Source organism: Carcharhinus amblyrhynchos, chromosome 18 (assembly GCF_965287045.1).
Source record: "Carcharhinus amblyrhynchos chromosome 18, sCarAmb.v2.hapA, whole genome shotgun sequence".
Lineage (NCBI taxonomy): Eukaryota > Metazoa > Chordata > Chondrichthyes > Carcharhiniformes > Carcharhinidae > Carcharhinus > Carcharhinus amblyrhynchos.
Window position 1 is genome coordinate 35,303,809 of NC_137341.1, and position 21,043 is coordinate 35,324,851.

General features: G+C 43.0%; 2 protein-coding genes across 2 annotated transcripts; one reads left to right on the plus strand and one right to left on the minus strand.

The window, feature by feature from the left end:
* Positions 1–99: 99 nt before the first annotated feature.
* On the minus strand, positions 100–11,144 carry rac1a (Rac family small GTPase 1a). The gene is made up of 6 exons (XM_080206803.1): positions 11,012–11,144; positions 8,230–8,301; positions 7,491–7,608; positions 4,565–4,627; positions 3,576–3,735; positions 100–1,930 (listed from the first exon to the last, which is right to left on the minus strand). Exons 1-6 carry the CDS (start codon positions 11,044–11,046, stop codon positions 1,800–1,802), a joined length of 579 nt encoding a protein of 192 aa, XP_080062929.1. The 5' UTR covers positions 11,047–11,144; the 3' UTR covers positions 100–1,799.
* A 3,625-nt stretch (positions 11,145–14,769) lies between these two features.
* On the plus strand, positions 14,770–20,828 carry smim10l3 (small integral membrane protein 10 like 3). Its single transcript, XM_080206798.1, has 2 exons — positions 14,770–14,954; positions 15,273–20,828. Exons 1-2 carry the CDS (start codon positions 14,775–14,777, stop codon positions 15,291–15,293), a joined length of 201 nt encoding a protein of 66 aa, XP_080062924.1. The 5' UTR covers positions 14,770–14,774; the 3' UTR covers positions 15,294–20,828.
* Positions 20,829–21,043: the final 215 nt, after the last annotated feature.

Genomic DNA, 21,043 nt, shown 5'->3' on the forward strand with positions numbered 1-21,043 from the left:
GCAAACCATGAGGAAAAAAATACACACCCCTAGATTTTAAAACATTCCATGTTGGATCATTAAACAAATGCACCAATGGACTGTACAATAACATGCAGATCTCTAACCATATTAACTGTTTATTTAAATCACACAGTAAACATAGAACAATAATTATGAATGCAAGCAAGCAGTTCCTCTTTCTCCAACATTTTAACACTTGTTTTTTTTTTAAAAAAAGCAGATTCATCTTTTTCTCCTTTAACAGTCCTCCCCCTGTTGGATTTCACTGTTCCAAAGTAGATGAGCGACATGCATAGAACATAACCTTTAGAAAAATTAAGTAGAAAATACATTGGGATTATGTACATTTTAGATAAGGCGTCTATGGTAGAATTAAACAGAGCACGAGGGTAGGTGAGGAGTTAATGGCTCCGTGCAGGATTTGGTCTGTTTGGTTTTAAGGCTTCCCAAAATTGAAATTAACAGAGAGGGTTTATAGGGTCTATAATCATGCTGTTTAAAACAGGAAGCATAGAGGGATGAGAATTGAGGTAATAAAACTGCTCTTTTACTGAAGGGAGTTAGTCAAGCATTTTCCACATAATCAAGTGTTTATAATTAAAGTTAGCAACATCAATTTCACTAAGTATGTTCCAGATTAAGAAATAACACTTTTGTTGACAATTCTAATATTACCATGTTAAAATTTACGATTCAAAAATGAAAAGCTGTTGAGTCACGTACAGTTGAGTATAACCATTTCAGAAACATACAAAAGTATGTTACATATAAATCCCTTAAAGGTATAGATCAGTACTGTTCATAGGACCCAGTTAATGCCTTCAATCAATCAGCCCCTCTTTACTTCAAGTTCCTGTATCTGCTCTCACCACATCAACATTCACTTCCATCCACTGTTGTACCTGCACTTAAAAAACATGCAAGTTCGGCAAAAAGGTCCTTCAAAGTTCAAGCATCTGTTTCCCCACTCTCTCTACACCAGTTAGAGAATACTGAAACTCCCAGTTCAATGCCAATTATTAACTGCACCTCCAAACTGCAGCACATCCCAGTTTTACTAGTAATTTGCCTAGACTGCCAATGCGTCTTGTTTTAAGTTTAACTATGTAGCAGCAGACATGATTAATTTGTTGTACTTAACGTTTACATCAATAAAGCATCTCTGCTATCTTTCAGCTAGCAAGGTAGTGTGATAAGCACATAGATTAATATAGTTAAAAAACAAGGCCAACTAAAGCACCTTTAGCCTTTGAACTGTACAATCCTTTCACATCTTCAGAGCCCTTCCAAGTCGTATCAAAAACCATTCCAACACCACAGGTTAAATGTAGCTCTTGTCCCCCCAGCAGTTTAAATTGGAGTTATTTGTAGCTACTCTGGGAGGGGTACAAGTAGGTGGGCACAAATTGGACGGTTAAAAGTTCTGGAAGGGTTGTAAACGGTGCCAGATGATAGAAAGATACAGCTCCTTCTACGCGTTTAGTGTTTGTAGTGCAACAGATGCATATTTTTAGTTACAATGGATAATTTGGCAATTTAAATACAATTAAGGAGTGTAAACAGGTAATGGGGGTGGGGAATAGAGGTCGGAAGAGGACAGAAAATCGATAGAACCTATAATTGATGCTCTTCTGTTACATATTAAATACAGTATCTGAAAAATTAGACAGTAGATGCATTCCATAGCACTGCACAGAGGAATTCTAAGGGAGAAATTAAAGTAATCACAACGGGGAAGATATTGGCATATTTGAATCGATGCTCTGTGGACCTGGTAAAACTGACAAAAGATTGATTTACAAAATGAAACATTTTCTCTTCTTCTTCTTTACAGGAATAGGACAGAGAACCGCCCGGATTGCTTCATCAAACACGGTCTTAAGACCTCGCTGAGTTAGTGCTGAACATTCCAAATACTTCACTGAACCTGTGGAGCAAACGGTAGAAAACGATCACAGCATTAAAACAAAAGGCTTATCTAAGCGGGTCAATGGCATTTGTATCTGTATCTGCACAAACCTTGCAATCACTGGATGGCGATCGTTTTAACTATGATGCAATCTCTCACCTTCCCCAATTGATTGGTAGAGGCCAGAAGTAATGCAGATTCCACAGAGAATTGGACATGTATCTTAAATTGAGAAATTTGCAGGGCTACAGGGAAAGGGCAGGAGACAGACTAATTGGACAATTCTTTCAAATAAACTGACAAGGGGATGATGGGCCAAATGGTCGCTGCTGTGATTCTAAGTATACATGCATTTTGTTTTCCCTACTCAGTGTGCCAACTGCAGTCAAGACCGCCACCCAGTTTACAGCCGTGTTGTGCACAGCTTATAGACGACAATATCTTTGCAATGTGGACTTCTACAGCTGGTTAATATCCAGTGTTTATGTTAATTACACAAATTCTTGTTACATTTAAAAGCTAAATAAACAAAATTATTTGAAAATAAATGGCACAGTCCATAGAAAGATCATGGGGCAAACACACTCTTCAGTTGAAATGGAAGCTTAAAGATAACAATTAGCTAGTTTCAAATCTAGTGAAAGTGGTGTGAACGAGCGCACATCAATGAAATGTTTCTAAGCAAGGAGATTCAAACTCCTGTGATTACTTTGGCTTACAATAGATTTCAACTGAACATGCCTTCTAGTTACCACTCCACCACCCTCAAATCACTTTTCATTGATAAAATTCCAACACATTCAATTCAAGGGGGATCCAAAGCCTGACAGGAAGTTGCCTGCAAACATACACTGGGAAGGAAAGGAGCCGGGATCCAAATTCATTAATAATCTGAAAGCAATAAGCCACAACCACAGTTCTAGTTAACTAGATCTTCAGGACATAACTCAAACTTAGCTGATGGTGAGGAAGCGGGGGCCAGTGGGGTGGTTTATTTAATTGGACAAAATTTAACAGTTGTTGATCCAAAGAAATAAGATGGCTTTGGTTAGATTTAACACTTGTGTTGAATGAAAAAAAAAGTGTTATCTCTAGGAAAGAAAACTAAATTACAAGGTCCCTCTTGATATCGGAAATCACCTTCAGCCCTAGATCTCTGCACACTCAATTCTGGTATCTCGTGCATCCTCAATTTCCAACAACCTGCCCTTAGCAGCAGTCTCAGCTAGAGTTTAAGTTTTGGAATTTCCTCCCCCAATTTTTTTTCCTTGTCCTTGATGCCATCCATCTCTTCAATCAAGCTATTGGTGAACTGGCTCAATATCTTACATGGCTCAATGTCAAATTGTGTGTGATTATGCTTCTGTGAAGTACCATGGGACTTGTTATTTTATTAAAAATGCTATAAAAATGCAAACTGCTGTTGTTACGATCATGGTACGTGATTAGTCAGTAAAATGTCTAAACAACTTTGCAGTTGTTAAAGCAACACCCAGATTCAGGGAGACAGAAGAGGGGCTCAACAAGCCACCCTTGCCTCTGATGGGGTCATCACTCACATATTGCGACAACCTAGTGTTGTTAAGAGCAGTTTGAGACACCTGCTGGCAGCACAAATGAGAAATGCAACAAAGTTAAAAGGGTCAAGGGAGGAAACTCATACCAATCTCTTTCGCCATAGCAAGGCCCTGCGGGTAGGTGATAGGAGTCAGTTTCTTTTCCCTCAGCTTCTCAATTGTGTCCTTGTCATCTCGCAGATCAAGTTTGGTGCCCACCAGGATGATGGGTGTATTCGGACAATGATGCCTCACTTCAGGATACCACTAGGGGAATAAACATACAGCATTTATTAAGAATGGAAGCGCAAATAAGTCATACAGCCCCTCAAACCTTCTCGGCCATTCGGTAGCATCAAGGCTGATCTTTCAACCCATTCCGCTTTGCCACCTTATCTCCATATCCCATAAATATATTCTATAACTGAGCATACAATAGGCTAAAAAGTCCAAAGATTCACAATCCTCAGTGAATATTTAATGTAAAATTTGACACTGTCATAGCCCTTTTTAAACAGTTTTAACACTGTCCTGTTCCCTCAGGCATTCACAAGAAAATGAGACACAAGATATTATGAAACAAATCAGTGAAAAGAAGTTTGTAATACACATCAGACAGCTCACTATTCATAGCCCAATCCTACTGCATCGAAGCAATGGCGTCAGACAGGGTATGAACTATTGCTAAGTTGTCCAAACTCATTTAGATCTTTACAGTCGATGAAGGACTTTGTCATCAGTCAGGGTTGGAATGAAGTCAGATGTTTAGAATTGAAAAGTCTGCCTCTACCAATGTACTGAGATCCATGAGCACTTCATGTGAAACTTTTATGCATTCTGTGAATGGACGGCTTTCTAAAATAAGATGACCAGTGCAGGAAGGTAATTCTCATGTGAAGATTGAAATAAAATCAGCATAGTTTCTTCACATAGCAACTGAGTGTGTGTCAGGGTAATTGAATAGAATTCCTGGCAGAGATGTCATGATGTTATTAGAGGTGTCATTAACTGAACTCATGTCATTAGAGGTGTCATGAACAGCACGTCACAAGACTGCAATGAAACCACTATTATTCTATATCAAGCCATTGCTTACCTTGGCACGGACATTTTCAAAAGACGCTGGGCTCACTAGTGAGAAGCAGATTAGAAAAACGTCCTGCAGAAGAACAAGAAACAACTTATGATTTTGGTGGCAATCAGTAGCTTTCTTTTAGAATCCGAAAACCACTAAAAGAAAGAAAGCCACAAGTCCACAGTTTAAATTGAAAGAATTTTACTACACAAAAATAAACGTACAACGACTTAAATGGGCAGTTATGTTAAAGATAATAAAGTAGAATAAACTCAGTTACTTATAATTTAAACGAACTCTAAATCAAAGTTCTTTCTACTCCCAATAGATTTACATCTCCAATAAACTCACTCAGATATTTATCAAAAATCAGAGGCTTAATTGCTTGGTCTGAATACCTCTTTGAAGGTTAACTTAAGGGTTGAGATTTCTTGGACCTTCAGCTTACTTCTGGCAAGATTTTCCCCTTGAATCTCCTCCAACTGTTCTAAGTTGCAAACCCTCCAACCTTGGGTCAGAACTCTCCTGGTCCTAACACGTTCTAACTCTGAAGTTCTTGTATCTAAATCTTTCTCGCTCGTGCGCTCTCTCTCAGCTTGGCTATACCAGAGGTCCAACTCACTGCCATCAATCCTTCAGTTAGCATGAGCTTAAAACTTTTTCAGCCAACAGAGAATTTCAAGTGGACTCTGTTTGAGAGATGTTTTCGTTTCTATAACCTGCCTTTTCTCCGACCTAAAACCTTGAACACAGAATCACACTCCTTCAATTAAATTATCCTAACTTCTTTTTCTTCTATCAATCCCCCAGGCAAGCTGGTCATATGATAAGTTGTTAGTCAAATTTTACTAGAAATCATCTGCTACAGAAATCTACTTCTTCAGGAGACATCCAACACAGATTTTAGGCTTTTTCCTCCAAAAGCACATAGGGCCTCATACAACATTACCACAAGTGACCAGCCCACTCCCACTCTATAGACAGAGCCCTCTATATCTCATACAAGTGGCCATTCATGTAACAAACAAGAGAGGCTTTAGGTTAATCGTCCACAGGTGGGTTTGGGGTGTGTACAAGACAGAAGAAACATCCTCTCCAATCCAAGTACCTAAAAAAATCCCACACTCCTTTGAGTGGCTGCCACAATCATTCCAGAAAGAAAGACTTGCATTCATATAGTGCCTGTCATAGCCTCAAGACGTCACAGCAAGCAACATGTGAAGTATTTCTGAAATGTAGTCACTTTTGTAATGTAGAAATGTGACAGCTAAGCTGCACACATCAAAATCCCACAAATGGCACTGAGAAATGACCAGGTAATCTGATTTTGGCAAGGGATGAATATTGGCCTCCAGAACACTGGGTTATTTCCCAAGCTCTTTTTCAAATGGTATTGTTGGATCTTATACATAGAACATGCAACAAAGAAACAGGTCATATGGCCAAGGCAATTGATGTTTATAATCCATTTGAGACCAAGTTTTACATAGAAGGCAGCTGGGACTTTGGTTTAACAAACCATCCAAAAAGTGGCATTGTGCCACTTTCTTGGCACTGCCCCTCAGAGGGCAACACTCCCTCATACTACCCCACTAACAGGGCAATGCTCCTTCAGTATATTCCCCTCCACACTGCAACACTCCCTCAGTACTGGACACTGTCAATCTGGGTCATGTGCACAAGTCTCTGGAATGAGACTTGAATCTATGACTTTCTGGCTCAAGAGGCAACAAGTGTTACTCACTGACTGAGACTCAGGATATAATTCAGGCAGTACGTTTGCCCATTCAGCCATTCATTCTCCTGAAAAGTGTGGTGGAATTGGCTTTGCCATTTTAAATGCTGCTAAACTTAATGAATGATAAAAGCACTGAGCAAGATTGTACTTGCCCCAAAAACAAACAATACTGCCAGTCACTACAATTATGTCTGTTTATGAAGGATTGGAGTAGGGATTACAAGTTGCAACACAGCACTAACTTCCCAGCATGCAACGCAGCTGTCCAGCTAAACCAAAGAAAACCCTTGAGGCAGTGCGACAACCACAGAGGATTGAAGGAAAACCTGACCTATATTCACACCACACCCATCCAAAACCCATACATAATCAGCACTCATATGACTTTAACATAAAAGGTATTACACTGCAGCACTATCAGATAAAAGATGACACTGAGCCACATTCCAGGTTATTAGATTAGGAATACCAGATCAAAGAGGCAGGTTTTAAGGAACATCTTAAAAGAAGAGGGGTTGAAGGCAGAGGGAATTGGGTGGAATTCAAAAGTGCATAGGCAGATTTAGGCATAGCCACAAATGATGGAGCAAATAGAATTGGGGTCTGCAAGAATTGGAGCTATCAGAGGATAGAAGGGCTGGAGGAGGTTACAAAGACTGTAAGGTGCAAAGCCATGGAGGGATTTGAAAACAAGAATGAGATACTGCTGGACCAGGGGCTAATGTAGATCAGTGAACAACAGGGTGAATGGGACTTGGTGCAAGACAAAGGCAGCAAAGTTTTAGGCCTCTCTAAGTCAGGAGGAAAGTAAATAAACAGTATTTGCAAACTCAGATCATTACACCACAGCAAGGAAATAAAGTTCACAGGGGAAATTCCACAATACTGAACATGTTTGCTTCTAGTCTTTAAGGAGTGAGTTAACGCCTCTTGTAACTACCTTCATCATTAGTGACTGTGCAGAAGGTAAACTGTTTCATAGATAATCAAGCCAATAGTTGTCCTCTGATTTACTTCCCAATACCCTGGCACTCGCTCTGCTCTGTCTCAGAGCATCCACAAACCCTGATACATGCCCACTCCACCCCAGCATTCCCTGTCCCTCACTGCTACATCACCCCACACCTCTGACCCCCATTATTCATGGCCCTTAACTTTCGAGGCATGTTCCAGTAACTATCACTTGTGATTATCTAACACAGTACTCACAGTTTGAGGGTAAGAAAGTGGGCGCAGGCGATCATAATCTTCTTGTCCAGCCGTGTCCCAAAGCCCCAGGTTCACGGGTTTCCCATCAACCATCACATTAGCAGAATAGTTGTCAAAGCTACAGAAAGGACATAAATTTTAAACCTGTAAAACAAACTGCCCCAAGCAGCATCTTCATCAAGCCCCATTCATCTACTCTAATGGTACTTAACACCCTACCTCTCCTCACCCCACCTCATGCTGTCCTCATCCTCTCACACTGCCCCCACCCCTGGTTCTTCACCCTAGTGACTCACCCACCATGCCCCTCGCTCCCCCATACTGCTCCTTGCTCTAATACATTTAGTTTTTGTAATTGCCGATAAGGAATAAACAATCAAAATTCATTTATTTTGAAAGTGAAGACATCTCCCAGGGAATTATTTTCATGAAGGGTTGCCCCAATCTAATCTGACCCAGCCCTCCTTACCCCATCTCATCTTTGTCCTCATCCCTTTGCACTGCCGACCTCTTGCTTCTCATTCAAAAACCCAAATGCACCTCCTCCATTTTCCTCCACAACATTATCCCTCAACACCACTGCACTGCTGCATGTATACCCCTCATGTCAGTATGTTCTCCCCTCCAACTGGCATCCATCCAGCAAAGTATATTCCGTTGCAATGGGCAAGGTTTATATTGCTGTACAAAAGCTCCTGCCATTCCCAGAACCTGGTGAATAAAATTCACAATGACTCACACAGTAGGGATGTATTCTCCTGGGAAGGCATTGGTCGTATAGCTGATGAGCAAGCAGGTCTTACCCACCGCGCTGTAAGGAAAGAGAAAATTGGTATTAGACTACACTGTTCCCATTTCCGAAATCCACACTGTGCATTTATCTACTCTGAGTGTTTAAACAGAGTGAGATATCTAATCACGACTTCAATTGTAAACTATATGCTGCTCAATTTAACAGCAGAGACTGCACTTTAACTGAGAGGACTTTAAAAATAGACATGTCACAAAGGTGAGGTTATGTTGCAACAGCAAGCGCAAAGCCTTAAGAGTTAACCTCAGTCTACAAACTGATGCTGTAACAAAGAAGGACTCCTTTTAAGAACTGAAGAGATCCAGTAACAGCAGTTGACAAGACTTGGGTGTGGTGGGTCAGAACAAGTGAAAGGCCTTTTATCTTACCGAGAGTAGATAAGATATGGAAAGAGTTTGTGGTGATGGGGGATTCCAGAGCTTAGGATGAATAGTAAAGCAAAGCAAATGGTGGATTCTTACTAGCTGTCCACACGATAAGAAACTAGCTATTTATACAGGTACATAATCAGCAATAGCACCAAAACCTTGCATCCTCTTCAAGAATGGGCAATGCCTAATTTTTTTTACTGTTTACCTAAAACTGGGGCAGTGACCCAATGGCATCTAACCATAGAATCTAGTTATACATAGAAAATTATTTTAAGTACCATGTTGGTAAGAAGTATTTAAAAGTCACAACTTGGTGGATTTTTCAGTTAAATATATACCAAATACACAATTATATATCAGAAGAGCAGATAAAACAAACAGTGGTTAAACAATTTAGACAATCTGGCTAAACCCTAAAAGCACTTGATTCAAGAACAGTCTGACCAGTGACAAAGTAATGCTCAGTGCATTAGAGTAAGAAAAATCAAAATCATTCAGAAAAAGATCCTGTCGATTTATTTTGGGAAGTTGTTGAAGCGGTTAATTTCTCAGAAGCTAACATCAAAATCAGTGCCCAGCAATAAGCAGCAACACGGTTTGAGATTGTTTCTCCTTGAAAACAACTTAATATGGTGTGGAGATGCCAGCGTTGGACTGGGCTGTGTACAGTAAGAAATCTCTCAACACCAAATTAAAGTCCAACAGGTTTATTTGATATCATAAGAACATAACTAAAAGCAGGGGTAAGCCATCTAGCCCCTTAAGCCTGCTCCACCATTCAATGATCTTTTCGTGGACTCAGCTCCACTTACCCGCCTGCTCACCAAGGCCCTTAATTCCTTTACTGATCAAAAATTTATCTATCCTTGCCTTAAAAACATTCAATGAGGTAGCCTCAACTGCTTCACTGGGCAGGGAATTCCACAGGTTCATAACCCTTCAGGTGAAGTTCCTCCTCAATTCAGTCCTAAATCTGCTCCCCTTTTTTTTTTTGAGGTCATGCCCCCTAGTTCTAGCTCCACCTGCCAGTGGAAACAACTTGCCTCTTCTATCTTATAGTTCTATGTGATCTCCCCTCATTCTTCTGAATTCCAATGAGTTCAATGAATTCCCCACTCTACTCAGTCTCTCCTCATAACCCAACCCTCTCAACTCCAGAATCAACCAAGTGAATCTTCTCTGAACCTCCTCCAGTACCAGGATATCCTTTCTCGGGGAAGACCAAAACTTACAGTTTTGTATCAGGAGCTTTGAGCACTGCTCCTTCATCAGGTGAGTGAGATGAAACAGCACTCTGAAAGCTTGTGATACCAAATAAACCTGTTGGACTTTAACCTGATGTTGCGAATTTAATGATTGCCTTGTCCAACTGAAGCAACTGATCAAGATCTACGTGAACCACTTTCACCCAATTCCTGCATCAATTTACAAGTCAGTGGTAGCAGAGGATGGAGAGCAATGGTTAGAAAGACAACAAATTTTCCAATCATGATCAGTGCATCTGAAAGTAGCAAGAAAGCAATTCTTGAAGGAGCCAGGAGCAACACAAGCTGATATATGAGCAGGGGCGAGTTGATAAGGTATCTTTGAACAAGGGAAACCGCATGAGGAGGAGGAGGATTAGGTTTATTGGCCCTTCTGTAAGATCATGGGCTACCATGAATTCAACTTTCCAGCAATTGTCCCCATATACCATCGGTCTCTGTTCAGAATGTACTTAACTGGGCATCCCCAGCTCTCTGGGTAGACCATTCCAAAGATTCACAACCCTCAAAACGAAGACATTCCTCATCTCAATTCAAAACAGTCAACCCCTCATGCTCAGACTGACTGATTCCCCAGTAAGGGAAACGATCTTTTATTGAAAGGGGGTAAATTCTGAAGGTGAACAGGGCAGCTGCTGAGAGGCTGAGTTTCCACCCAGGATGAGGAATTCCCCGGGGAATATTGACTTCGTTCCTCAAAGGACAAAACCCATACCCCGGGGTTAGAGTGAGGCGGCGGCAGGAAATTAGCGTCTATTTTCCCCTTTTTCCAAAACGAAGAACCGGATCGTTTCCCCGCATTAAACTCCAGCTACGTTTTGTCACCAGATTTATAACACTGCCCCGAATCTTTACAGCCTCCGGATTACTGACTCGCTGTGTTCAGAACAGCAGCCAAACCCCGGCTCCAGGGCAACGGGAGACCGCGGCTCAGGGCCCGGAAGGAGCGGGAGGCCGGGGCGCCGGAGGGAGCGGGAGGCCGGGGCGCCGGAGGGAACGGGAGGCCGGGGCGCCGGAGGGAGCGGGAGGCCTAATCTGGGATCCGGGAAAAAAAATCAAATCACCAACACTCACCCATCGCCGACCACCACACACTTTATCGCCTGCATCAGGTCCGCCTTCTGCCTCCCTCAGCCTCACCGACTGACCGGAAACCCCCTTGGACCCACCCCACTTCCGGATCCGGTCACGGCTCCCAGAGACCCTCCCTCTGTCCCGCCCTCTTCCAGAGTCGCTGCCCCCGCCCCCGCGGCCCCCAGAGTCACTGCGCCGCACGCGGCTCCGAGAGTCACTGCCCCCCCGCGGATCCCAGAGACACTGCGCCCGCCCGCGGATCCCAGAGTCACTGCCCCCCCGCGGATCCCAGAGACACTGCGCCCGCCCGCGGATCCCAGAGTCACTGGCCCCCACGCGGCTCCGAGAGTCACTGCCCCCCCGCGGATCCCTGAGACACTGCGCCCACCCGCGGACCCCAGAGACACTGCGCCCGCCCGCGGATCCCAGAGTCACTGCCCCCCACGCGGCTCCGAGAGTCACTGCCCCCCCGCGGATCCCTGAGACACTGCGCCCACCCGCGGACCCCAGAGCCACTGCCCCCCCCCCCCCCCCCCCAACGCAGCTCCCAGAGTCACTACCCCGCCCCCCTCCCCGCGGCTCCCAGGCTCACTGCCCCGCCCCCAACCAACTCCAGCGGCTCCCAGCGTCACTGCCCCTCCGCGGCTCCGTGAGTCACTGCACCCCCCCCCAACCCTGCGCGGGTCCCAGTCACTGCCCTCCGCGGCTCCGAAAGTCGCTGCCCTCCCGCGGATCCCACAGTCACTGTCCCCCCGCGGCTCCCAGAGTCACTGCCTCCCTGCGGATCCCAGAGTCAGTGCCCTCCCGCGGCTCCCAGAGTCACTGTCCCCCCCGCCGAGCAAGTCGCAGCGCCATCTGGTGGCTGCCAGGGTCAATGGCACCCACTGAGGATCACAACACCGCCGCCCTGTGGCGTGTGGAGTTACTGTAGTAAGCTGCCTAAAGGACTGCAAAGCCACACCAGTATCCATGGCATTCAAAGCCACAGGAATATGACCGTGTAGTAAAGAGAGTTATTGAACTATCATTTCTGTCGCCTAGAGTGGGAGAATGGAGATAAGAACATAAGAAATAGGAGCAGGAGTAGGCCATCTAGCCCTTCGAGCCTGCCCCGCCATTCAATAAGATCATGGCTGATCTGTCGCTGCTCAGTTCCACATTCCCGCCCTCTCCCCATAACCCTTAATCCCCTCTCCTATCAAAAACCCATCAACCCGCGTCTTAAAAATATTTAGCGAGGCAGCCTCCACCACTTCAACAGGCAGAGAATTCCAGAGATTCACCACCCTTTGAGTGAAGAAGTTCCTCCTCAACTCTGTTCTAAACCGCCCAAGATACTAAGACTGTTCTCCTTAAAGAATATAAGATTGAGGAGACTTCCAAAACATGAGAGACCTGGACAGAGTGCCTAGGGAAGAAACTGTTCCTGTTGGCAGAAGGATTAAGAACCAGAGGACAACAATTAATGGTGATTGACAGAAGAAATGAGCCAATATGAGAAAAACTTTTTAATGCATCAAGTGGTTAAGAACTGGAATGCATTGCCTGAGAGCGTGATGGAGATAGATTTGATGATGGCTTTCAAAAGTGAATTGTATAAACACATAAAGAGAACTCAAGTAATAGGAGCTAGAAGTAGATGTTATGGCCTTTCAAGCCTGCTGCATTGAATACAATCATGGCTGATCTCAGGCATCAAACCCACCTCACCAGTTCCCCATACCCTTTGATTCACTGAGAGACAAAAGATGCCTTTCCCTGGTAGTACACAAGGAGTGGGATTAGCTAAATTGCTGTTATAGAAAGCCAACATGGACTCAAAGGCGACCTCCTTCTTTGCTGTAATTGTTCTGGTTGATTCCATGCAACCAGCAATAGGCAGTAACTGCTGTACCAACCGGAGATAGTGCAACTCCACTCCACTGTGCCCAAAGTCATAGCATAGAATCACCTGGAGGAGCACAACAGCCAGTGTGGGAGAATCCATGAGTAGGTTATCTAGACTGATTCCTCGATGGAGATATTGTCCTATGAGGAGGGGTTGATTAGACTAGGTCAATATTTTCTGGAACTTAAAAGGCTGAAATGTGGTCTAATTGAAACACGTAAAGTTCTTCAGAGGATTGACAGGATAGTTTCTGGGAGGATATTTTCTCTGTGTAGAGAATGTAGAATCTGTGGTTAAAATAGGACTGTGAAGTAACTTCATTCAAAAGGGTTGTGAGTCTTTGGAATTTTTCACCTGAGAGAACCTTGGATACTGTTATAATCAAAATGGAGATCAATTTTTTGGGGAATGAACAGAGTTAAGGGGTGTAGGGATAGTGTGGGAAAGCAGTGCTGAGATACATAACTAGGAGCGATATGGTGACACAGTGGTTAGCACTGCTGCCTCACAGCTCCAAGAACCCACATTCAATTCTGGCCTCAGGTCACTGTCTGTGTGGAATCTGTACGTTCTCTCCATGTCTGCTTGGGTTTCCTCCAGGTGCTCCAATTTCCTCTTACACTCCAAAGATGTATGGGTTAGGTTGATAGGCTATGCTAAAATGCTCCTTAGCAGGGTAAATAGGAGGTTAGGAGGATACAGTCTGGATGGGATTGTTTTAACATTCAATAGGTCTTCTTCTGAAATGTAGGGATTCTCTGATTCTAGCTGTGATCATTTGAATGGTGGAGCAGGGTCGAAGATCCGAGTGGTTGATTCCTGATCCTATTTCTTCTGTTCACAGGAGTAGTTGTCCTCTCATTCGTAGCCCCACAGTGACTGCAGTCTCATCCATTAACCCCAGCTAGAAAATCTACATGTGGAAAAAAAGGTGGATAGATTTAGACAGGGTTATACTCCCCTCCCAGATGGAACACAGAACTGGCACAATATCTGGACTTATTCATGATGATTTGGTAGCTGGAAATGCTACCAGAAAGCATTTAAAATCCCTGCCTTTAATGATGGTCAGACTGTTCAGTGCAGGAGGAGAGAAAATGGAGGTGGAAAATTAAGTTACAGATCAATGATTTTCTAATGTAATTTGCATGAGTGCAAAGAGACCCTTTGCATAAATAAACAATATGCATGCAAATCTTTATTTCTTTAAAACTGTGATACTTTAAGAGTACAGTAGTAGTTATGTTCCTGGACTAATGACCCAGAGACTTGAGTTCAAATCTCCATACAGTTCATGGAGTCCATAGGGGAGGAGAGGGTGCAGGACGTACGGTGTTACAGTGACAGATAGGGTGAGGAGAAAGATCAGGTTAACATTTGAAAAACTTAAAAAACTGATAAAGCCTGTAAAGCGTTTTGGGGGCAAACGAATGACTTCAGCAGTTTAAAATTAAAGTGGGAAGAAAGTTTTCCCAGAAATACATTAGCAAAACACAGGATTTAATTAAATCTTTCAGGACATTGCTGTCCTTGGTTTATAATTCGTTTATGCATCCAAGAATATTATTAATACACTTGCACCAGGAGTTAAAAGGTTTGCTCTGAGATATGAATAAAATGTTATTTTTAAATTGATTTTTGTGTCGGATTGTGACGATGTTTTACGCAGAGGGGTTTAATTTGCCATTGCCTTGTTTGCAGGAGCTGGGCTTGGAGCAGGGAGCAGACACTCACTCACTCTCTCTGCTTTCCCATGGGGAACCTGCACTGAAACCACGGGCTGCTCTGGATCGGCTTCTTGCCCTTGATCTTCGGCCCGGAAGTGCTGGGGCCGGAAGTGATGCGGCGGGTTCCGGTTTCCGGCCCCAGGTGTCTATGGCGGGACTGCCCCAGCTGCCGCTCAGCTTCATCGGGCCGCTCGCCCGTTCCTATGCCGTCTTCTCCAAAGGCCTGAGCCGGACCCTCATCACCTTCTTCAACCTGGCCTGGAAGCTCCGCCTCCGGTTCCCCTACCTCTACCTGATCGCCTCCCTGATGCTGAATGTCCGCCTGCAGGTAGAGGGGAGACTGGGGAGGAGGAGGGAGGAGGGAGGGAGGGGAGACGTGGGGGGACGAGGGGAGGTGAGGAGCGAGAGACTGGGGGGAGGGAAGGGGGTAGTGAGGACCCAGAGATTGGGGGGGAGGGAAGGGGGTAGTGAGGACCCAGAGATTGGGGGGGAGGGAAGGGGAGTAGTGAGAGACTGGGAAGGAGGGAGTCCCTGAGATGATGGAGTAATGGGAATGTACTGGGGCATCCTGGGGGCTTGATTGGAATATCAGGGAGGTTGAAAATGATGACTGGAATCGTTTTAAAGTGTGTTCTTTCTCTTCTAGGTCCATATTGAGATTCACTAGGTCACTTGTGAGGTATTTTTGTTGAAGATTATCTATTCCCGGACTGGAAATTTCATGCATAATTAGTAAACATTACCAACCAACATCACTTCAGAACATGCAGAGTGTGAAAGGGTTGATGGATATCAGCCGTGCTTCATGTTTTGTAGTTGAAGACGATGTCAAATGTTTTTCAGCAGATGATGACAAAGTCAGAGGTTATGATGAGAAGAATACTTGCAATCGTGGCACAGTTAATGATGGCCACATAGTTTGCACACAGCCACAAGGTTTCATCTCACAGCTCGAAGCTGGGCTCGATTTTATAATTGAGCAAATTAAGCTGCCCAGAGTTGACGGAAATGAGCCACAGCACATGTTCCACAGCCACTTTGAGCCAGGAGTTCTTCAAATGGCCCATCACCCTTTACGTTCCGAGGCTGGAAAGGAAGGTCTGGGAGAAATGTCTACCACCATCGGTACAGCAATCGTGACTGACCGTCTACAAATGATTTTCAGAATGCGGTGTTACACGGAGGAAATGTTTGTGCACTTTACACAATTCTGGTTGTTTGAGAGGCCCTGTAACTGCAAAACAAAATGGTTGCAATCAGAGACTCTGAAAGACAAATTGAGTTTTTCGTTTGCGTGTGGATTGGATGCAAAGACAATGCGGCCTTGGGATCTCACTGGCATCCTTTGTTTCACATTTTGCAACTATCCGACACACCTTCTGCAAACTAGCTGACCTTTTCTGTTTCTTGGAGCACATTCTTGAATAGAAAACTGTCGTCCGATCCAAAACGTTCACTTTGCAAATGGACATTCGTAATAAGGGCTTTTGTGATTGCTGTTGTGTGGTATGCTGTACTTCAAGGTAAATTAAAGTTATGCAGTAAAAATACTGCAATTATCATAGCCAGCTTTTCAAATAAATTGTTCAGTTTGTGTGCAGTTTTTATAAATAATTTTGGTGCAAAGTTGTTTTAAGTGGTTATTTTTAAAGTTTGATATCATAAACTTTGGTGTAGTGTGATGGTTATAGTTTTTAGATTTGTGCAATATTAAATTTAAGTCCCTCAATGTGAAATATTTTTTAAAAAAGAGTGTTCAGCTTTTAGCAGGACTGTCTGACAGGCATGACTGTATCGTCCATTGCTGGGGGTAATCTCTGAATAATTGTCAGGTTAAATTCTCACCCTGGAGTCACAAGATGCTGAGTTTTTAGCCCATGTCAAGCGGCCCCCGGGGGGAGGGGGGGCCAGCCAGCAGCCAGGGCAATCCCCGGAGCTTATCCTCTGAATTGTATAGGATGAGGGAGCCCATTAGCTTTCCCACTGTCTGGAACTGACTCCCCTATACAGTCACGGAAGGGAGCATTTACATCATGTCCTGCCAGACTATTAATCAACTTTCCAATTGTCCTGCTACTTCACCCAAGGAGAGAGCATGCAATGTAAAAACAAGTCCCATTGCTGCTCTTGGCATTCACTGAGAAATCATTCATGAATTTTGCTTCAGTTCTACCCTCACCTTGTGGCAACCTACAAATAATTTGCTGGAATTCATTGCAGGTTTGATGGTTTTGTTGTGGGAATCAAGCTTGCGAAGGAATAGCCACAGCGCCCGGGTAAAGGAACTGAGGTTTGTATGATTAATTCACAGCCTTGCATGTGAATGTTTTAATTATTCCCCATTCTGAATGGAATGCCTTTTTTTTGTGTTCAATCAAAATACGTGCTGCTAAACACACGTGGCCAAGTGTTGAATTCAATCTCTTCGATTAATTTGCAGTCATGCAAAACGTTAGCAATCTGAAATTAAATTGGAAATTTCTGGAAAATGTTAGTTTTTTTGTGAGTCGTTCTGATAGGTCATTGAATTGAAACACTAACAACCTGGATTTTGTGGTGGTAATGACACTGAAAGCAGCAGCATTCACCATTATTTCTTCTCTGAAACTGAAAGCAATTTCTGGAGTGTGCACATTTGCAGTCAAACACAAATCCGAATGTTGCTGTCAGTAATTCTAAGCTTCTATATTGGAAATGCTGTTGATGTCTCCACAGCCAGAAATCTATTAGATATCACTGAACGGATGAGAATTTACCATTGCGCGCCTTTTAGTCTTGTTAAATGAGGTGCAGCTGGGTTTTTTAATGATATACTAAATTACAATTACTGCTAAATAATCTCTCTGGCCCCAAAAACTTAATTTTTATATTTGTGGAATGTCAAATTTCTTCATTCTGATTAAAACAAAATCCACATGTTTTCAAATTTGTTTCTAGGATGATTCAATTTCTAGCTTAATCTCATGAATATGCCCTAATCTTTATTTCATTCTTTGTAAAATGGTATTTAAAAAGTGATGGATAATCCACATTTTTAACTTTCTGGTTTCCTGTCTGGGAATTATTCGATATGATTGGCTCCTTGCCCTGTTTGATGACATCGCATGTTGCCTGGACATCCCCTTGACTCAGTGCCAGATTTGTGTTAGCATCAGGGAAAGAGGAATTCGCAACATGGAGATTTCTAGATGGTCTGGGCAGCCGCCTTCAAGGTCAGCAGCCAACCTTCCTGCTTATTGCAAAAATCCAATCCCCTGTGTCTTTTTGTTTTCATCTTCTCACTCCATGGATGATGCCTGACCAATTTACAATCATGATTGCTTCCAACAGTTGTATAAAAATCATGCCAATGGATGCATCTGTGAGCACACTTCATTGCCTCAGTCCTGACAGCAGAATAAAGAGATGTTTCCTGCTCCCTTGCAGCAGTTTGCTGAATTCACATCATGGTTCAAGATAAATTCACACGTTTCCACACATTTTCTTATTGAGTTAGCATATAATTTTGCAATTTAAGTTGGATTTTTGAATTGCAATCCAGTACGCTTAATTGGGTTTTACTTGCTCGATGCGTTTTGAGATTGCATCAGCGGCTTGTACATTGCCTTGCTGCAAAAATAAATTGTGTGTGGCAAACATGACAAATAACACTTAAATGCGTTTAAAGGGTTTGGTTTAAAGCTGCTTGATCGTGACATTTGGGTGTTTTTCCTTTTAAATCTGATAAGTGAGGGATGCAGTAATACTAGGCATTTGAAATAAAAAACAAACTGATTTAAGAAAAAATGCCCATTGGCATCAATAAAAGCAGATAAAACATCTCCGGGTTGAATCTTGTCAGAATAATGTCCCTCTCCATCTTCACCACCGCCCCTCCTGCCCACATATGCACAGACACACACACACACAATCTGAAGCTTGCTGCTTTGAGTTCCAAGGCTGCTGCTATTATCATTGTTCAATAATCTTTCTTTGGTTCTCAGTGGAGCTGCTGGAAGGAAGGAGTCGAGGTGTGTGGGAGGGGGTCATTTTTGTCTTCTTCATACAGTTCCCTGATTGTAGAGAGATGCTTCAGGATGCTGAGCAGAGAGAGAGCAAGAGGTGCTTTAAAATATTCAAGATTTCAGTTTCCATCTGGCCTTTGTATACGCTTTCATTTTGATAAGTTGTCTCAGTTGACTGAAGCTTGTCGTCACCCTGTCGTGCCAAACATTTCAGTTGCTATTTCGCCAACCTCACTAAATGTTTCTTCCTACTTCATGGTAATTAAATTGGGAAGACTAAGCACTGACCCCTCCATACTTTTCAGAGAGTATTTATTGGATGATACGTTACTCAATTTATTTTCACTTATGAGAGCACATTTTGGTCTTTAGTTTCTCCGTTTGCATCTCTTCCTCTGAAGTGGTGACAGTTCCATAACTGCAGGAAATCCTTTGACACCCTGACCAAGACAGCTGTTTCCATTGCTAAGAGCAACAGCCCATTTGACCGTGCAAGCTGGCTATAAGAACATGAGCAACAAAAGCAGGACTCGTACAGTCCCTTGACTCCGCTCTGCTAGTCAATAAGATCATGGCAGATCTCCACTTTCCCTCCTTATACCCTATTTCCTTTAGTGTTCAAAGATCTATCAAGCTTGGTTTTGGATACACTCAATGATTATCAGTAGCTCTCTGGGGTAGAGAATTCCAAAGACACTCAACTCCCCACCCCCCCAGCTCTAGACTTTTCAGCCGGGGGAAGGCCTCTCAACATCTACCCTGACAAGCCCTCTAAGAATTTTTCTTTGCCTAGATCACCTCTCATTCTTCTTAACCCCTGGGGATACAGACTCATTGTACTCAATCTCTCTTCAAAGTGCATTCCATAAATCAATCTGGTCAGCCTTTGATGTACCACCTCCAAGACAAATATTTCGTCCTTTTGGTAATTAGACTGAAACAGTGTGTAGTGCTCAGCAAAGCCCCACGGAATATCCTTAATCCACTTCCAGCTTGGGTCATTGGACAGTATACGGAGGGGACCCTTGTTTCTGTTCCCAGTTAGCAATTCAGTACAGGGATCTTTGTCGCCATTAATTCTTGACATGGATGCCAATCGTGCAGCTGACTCACTCAGCCTTGTAAATCCAGCAGCCCACACACAAGGACTGAATCTGGCTCCTTCCTGTTTGAGTGAGACCACACCACTGGGGGTACACTCAGTGCATATTATTGAGATTGACAAGTAAAGTATTGGTATTTCTATGGGAACAGAAATTAATTGTGACATTTGGCTTTCTTCAGATGAAGGATACTTACTAATATTGAAAAGTGAGGCAAAACAGTGAAATAATTTTAGATCATAACTGAATCCTCGAGTGAATTAGCTTGGAAGAGCAGAAGTTGATCAGAAGAGAGTGCAAAGGACATAATTCCAATATTGTGAAATCATACATTCCTGTGTCTGTACTTATGATGGGGATTGTGGATATAAACATGCCACATTATTATAAAATGTTCTGCCAGTGATGGCTGTGTGCCTGCAATGGTGAGAAGGCATAGTTACAAGATAATCAAGTTGCCGTTAATTATTTTCATGAGAATGTGGCCTCAGGAATTGGAAAAGGTTGACAGGAGGTGGATGCAAATGTAAGATTTTTAACATTACAGAGAATTCACCAAAATATTTTTTCTTGATATTTTTCTTCTCCCTTTTCATGGGAGGTACAGTTCCTGGAGCATCAGCAGTGCGCATGGACTCCACTCTTTACTGTTGGTGCCCAGAAAGTGAGGCTTTACAACTGTAATGGAGTGTTAACTTAAAAGTTGAGGGTTCAGACAAATGCTTTGAGGCAAGGATCGATGTGCAGGAATAAAGATGGGTTGCTCTGGCTTATTTTCTCTTTCCCATTCCCATTGTAGTCCAGGAATACTGAGGAGATTTCGTACCTCAGTGAGATCCACACCCACCAACACAGGCCAAAGTCCTCAGTCTGACTCAATACTGCTCTGGGTGCAAGTATCATTTTCCCCAAATATCTTGCTACATTTTGTAATTGCCAAGTATTGTATGATTTTATTGTCATTCTTTAATGGGTTTGTTGAGTGGCAAATTAAAAGGCTGTTGTATAGAAATCTTGTTGATTTATGTATCATTTTATTCATATTGAATGGGTATATGCATTTTTTTAAGCATACATTGACTGTTACGTAGAGAGCAATTTCCCTCTGCTCAATAATCTATATAATAAAATTATTTATGACTTGAGGCATCTGTGAATTTTCATCTTCCTCACACTAGTTAAGTATTTTCCATGTTTTTTTTGTTCTTGTACTCAATTTCATTCTAACAAAAAGGTGTCCATTGTAAAATAACCTTAAAAGCATCAAAAGAGGGTAAGGGCATAAGGTGAGAGAAGGGAGGGAAAGGAGG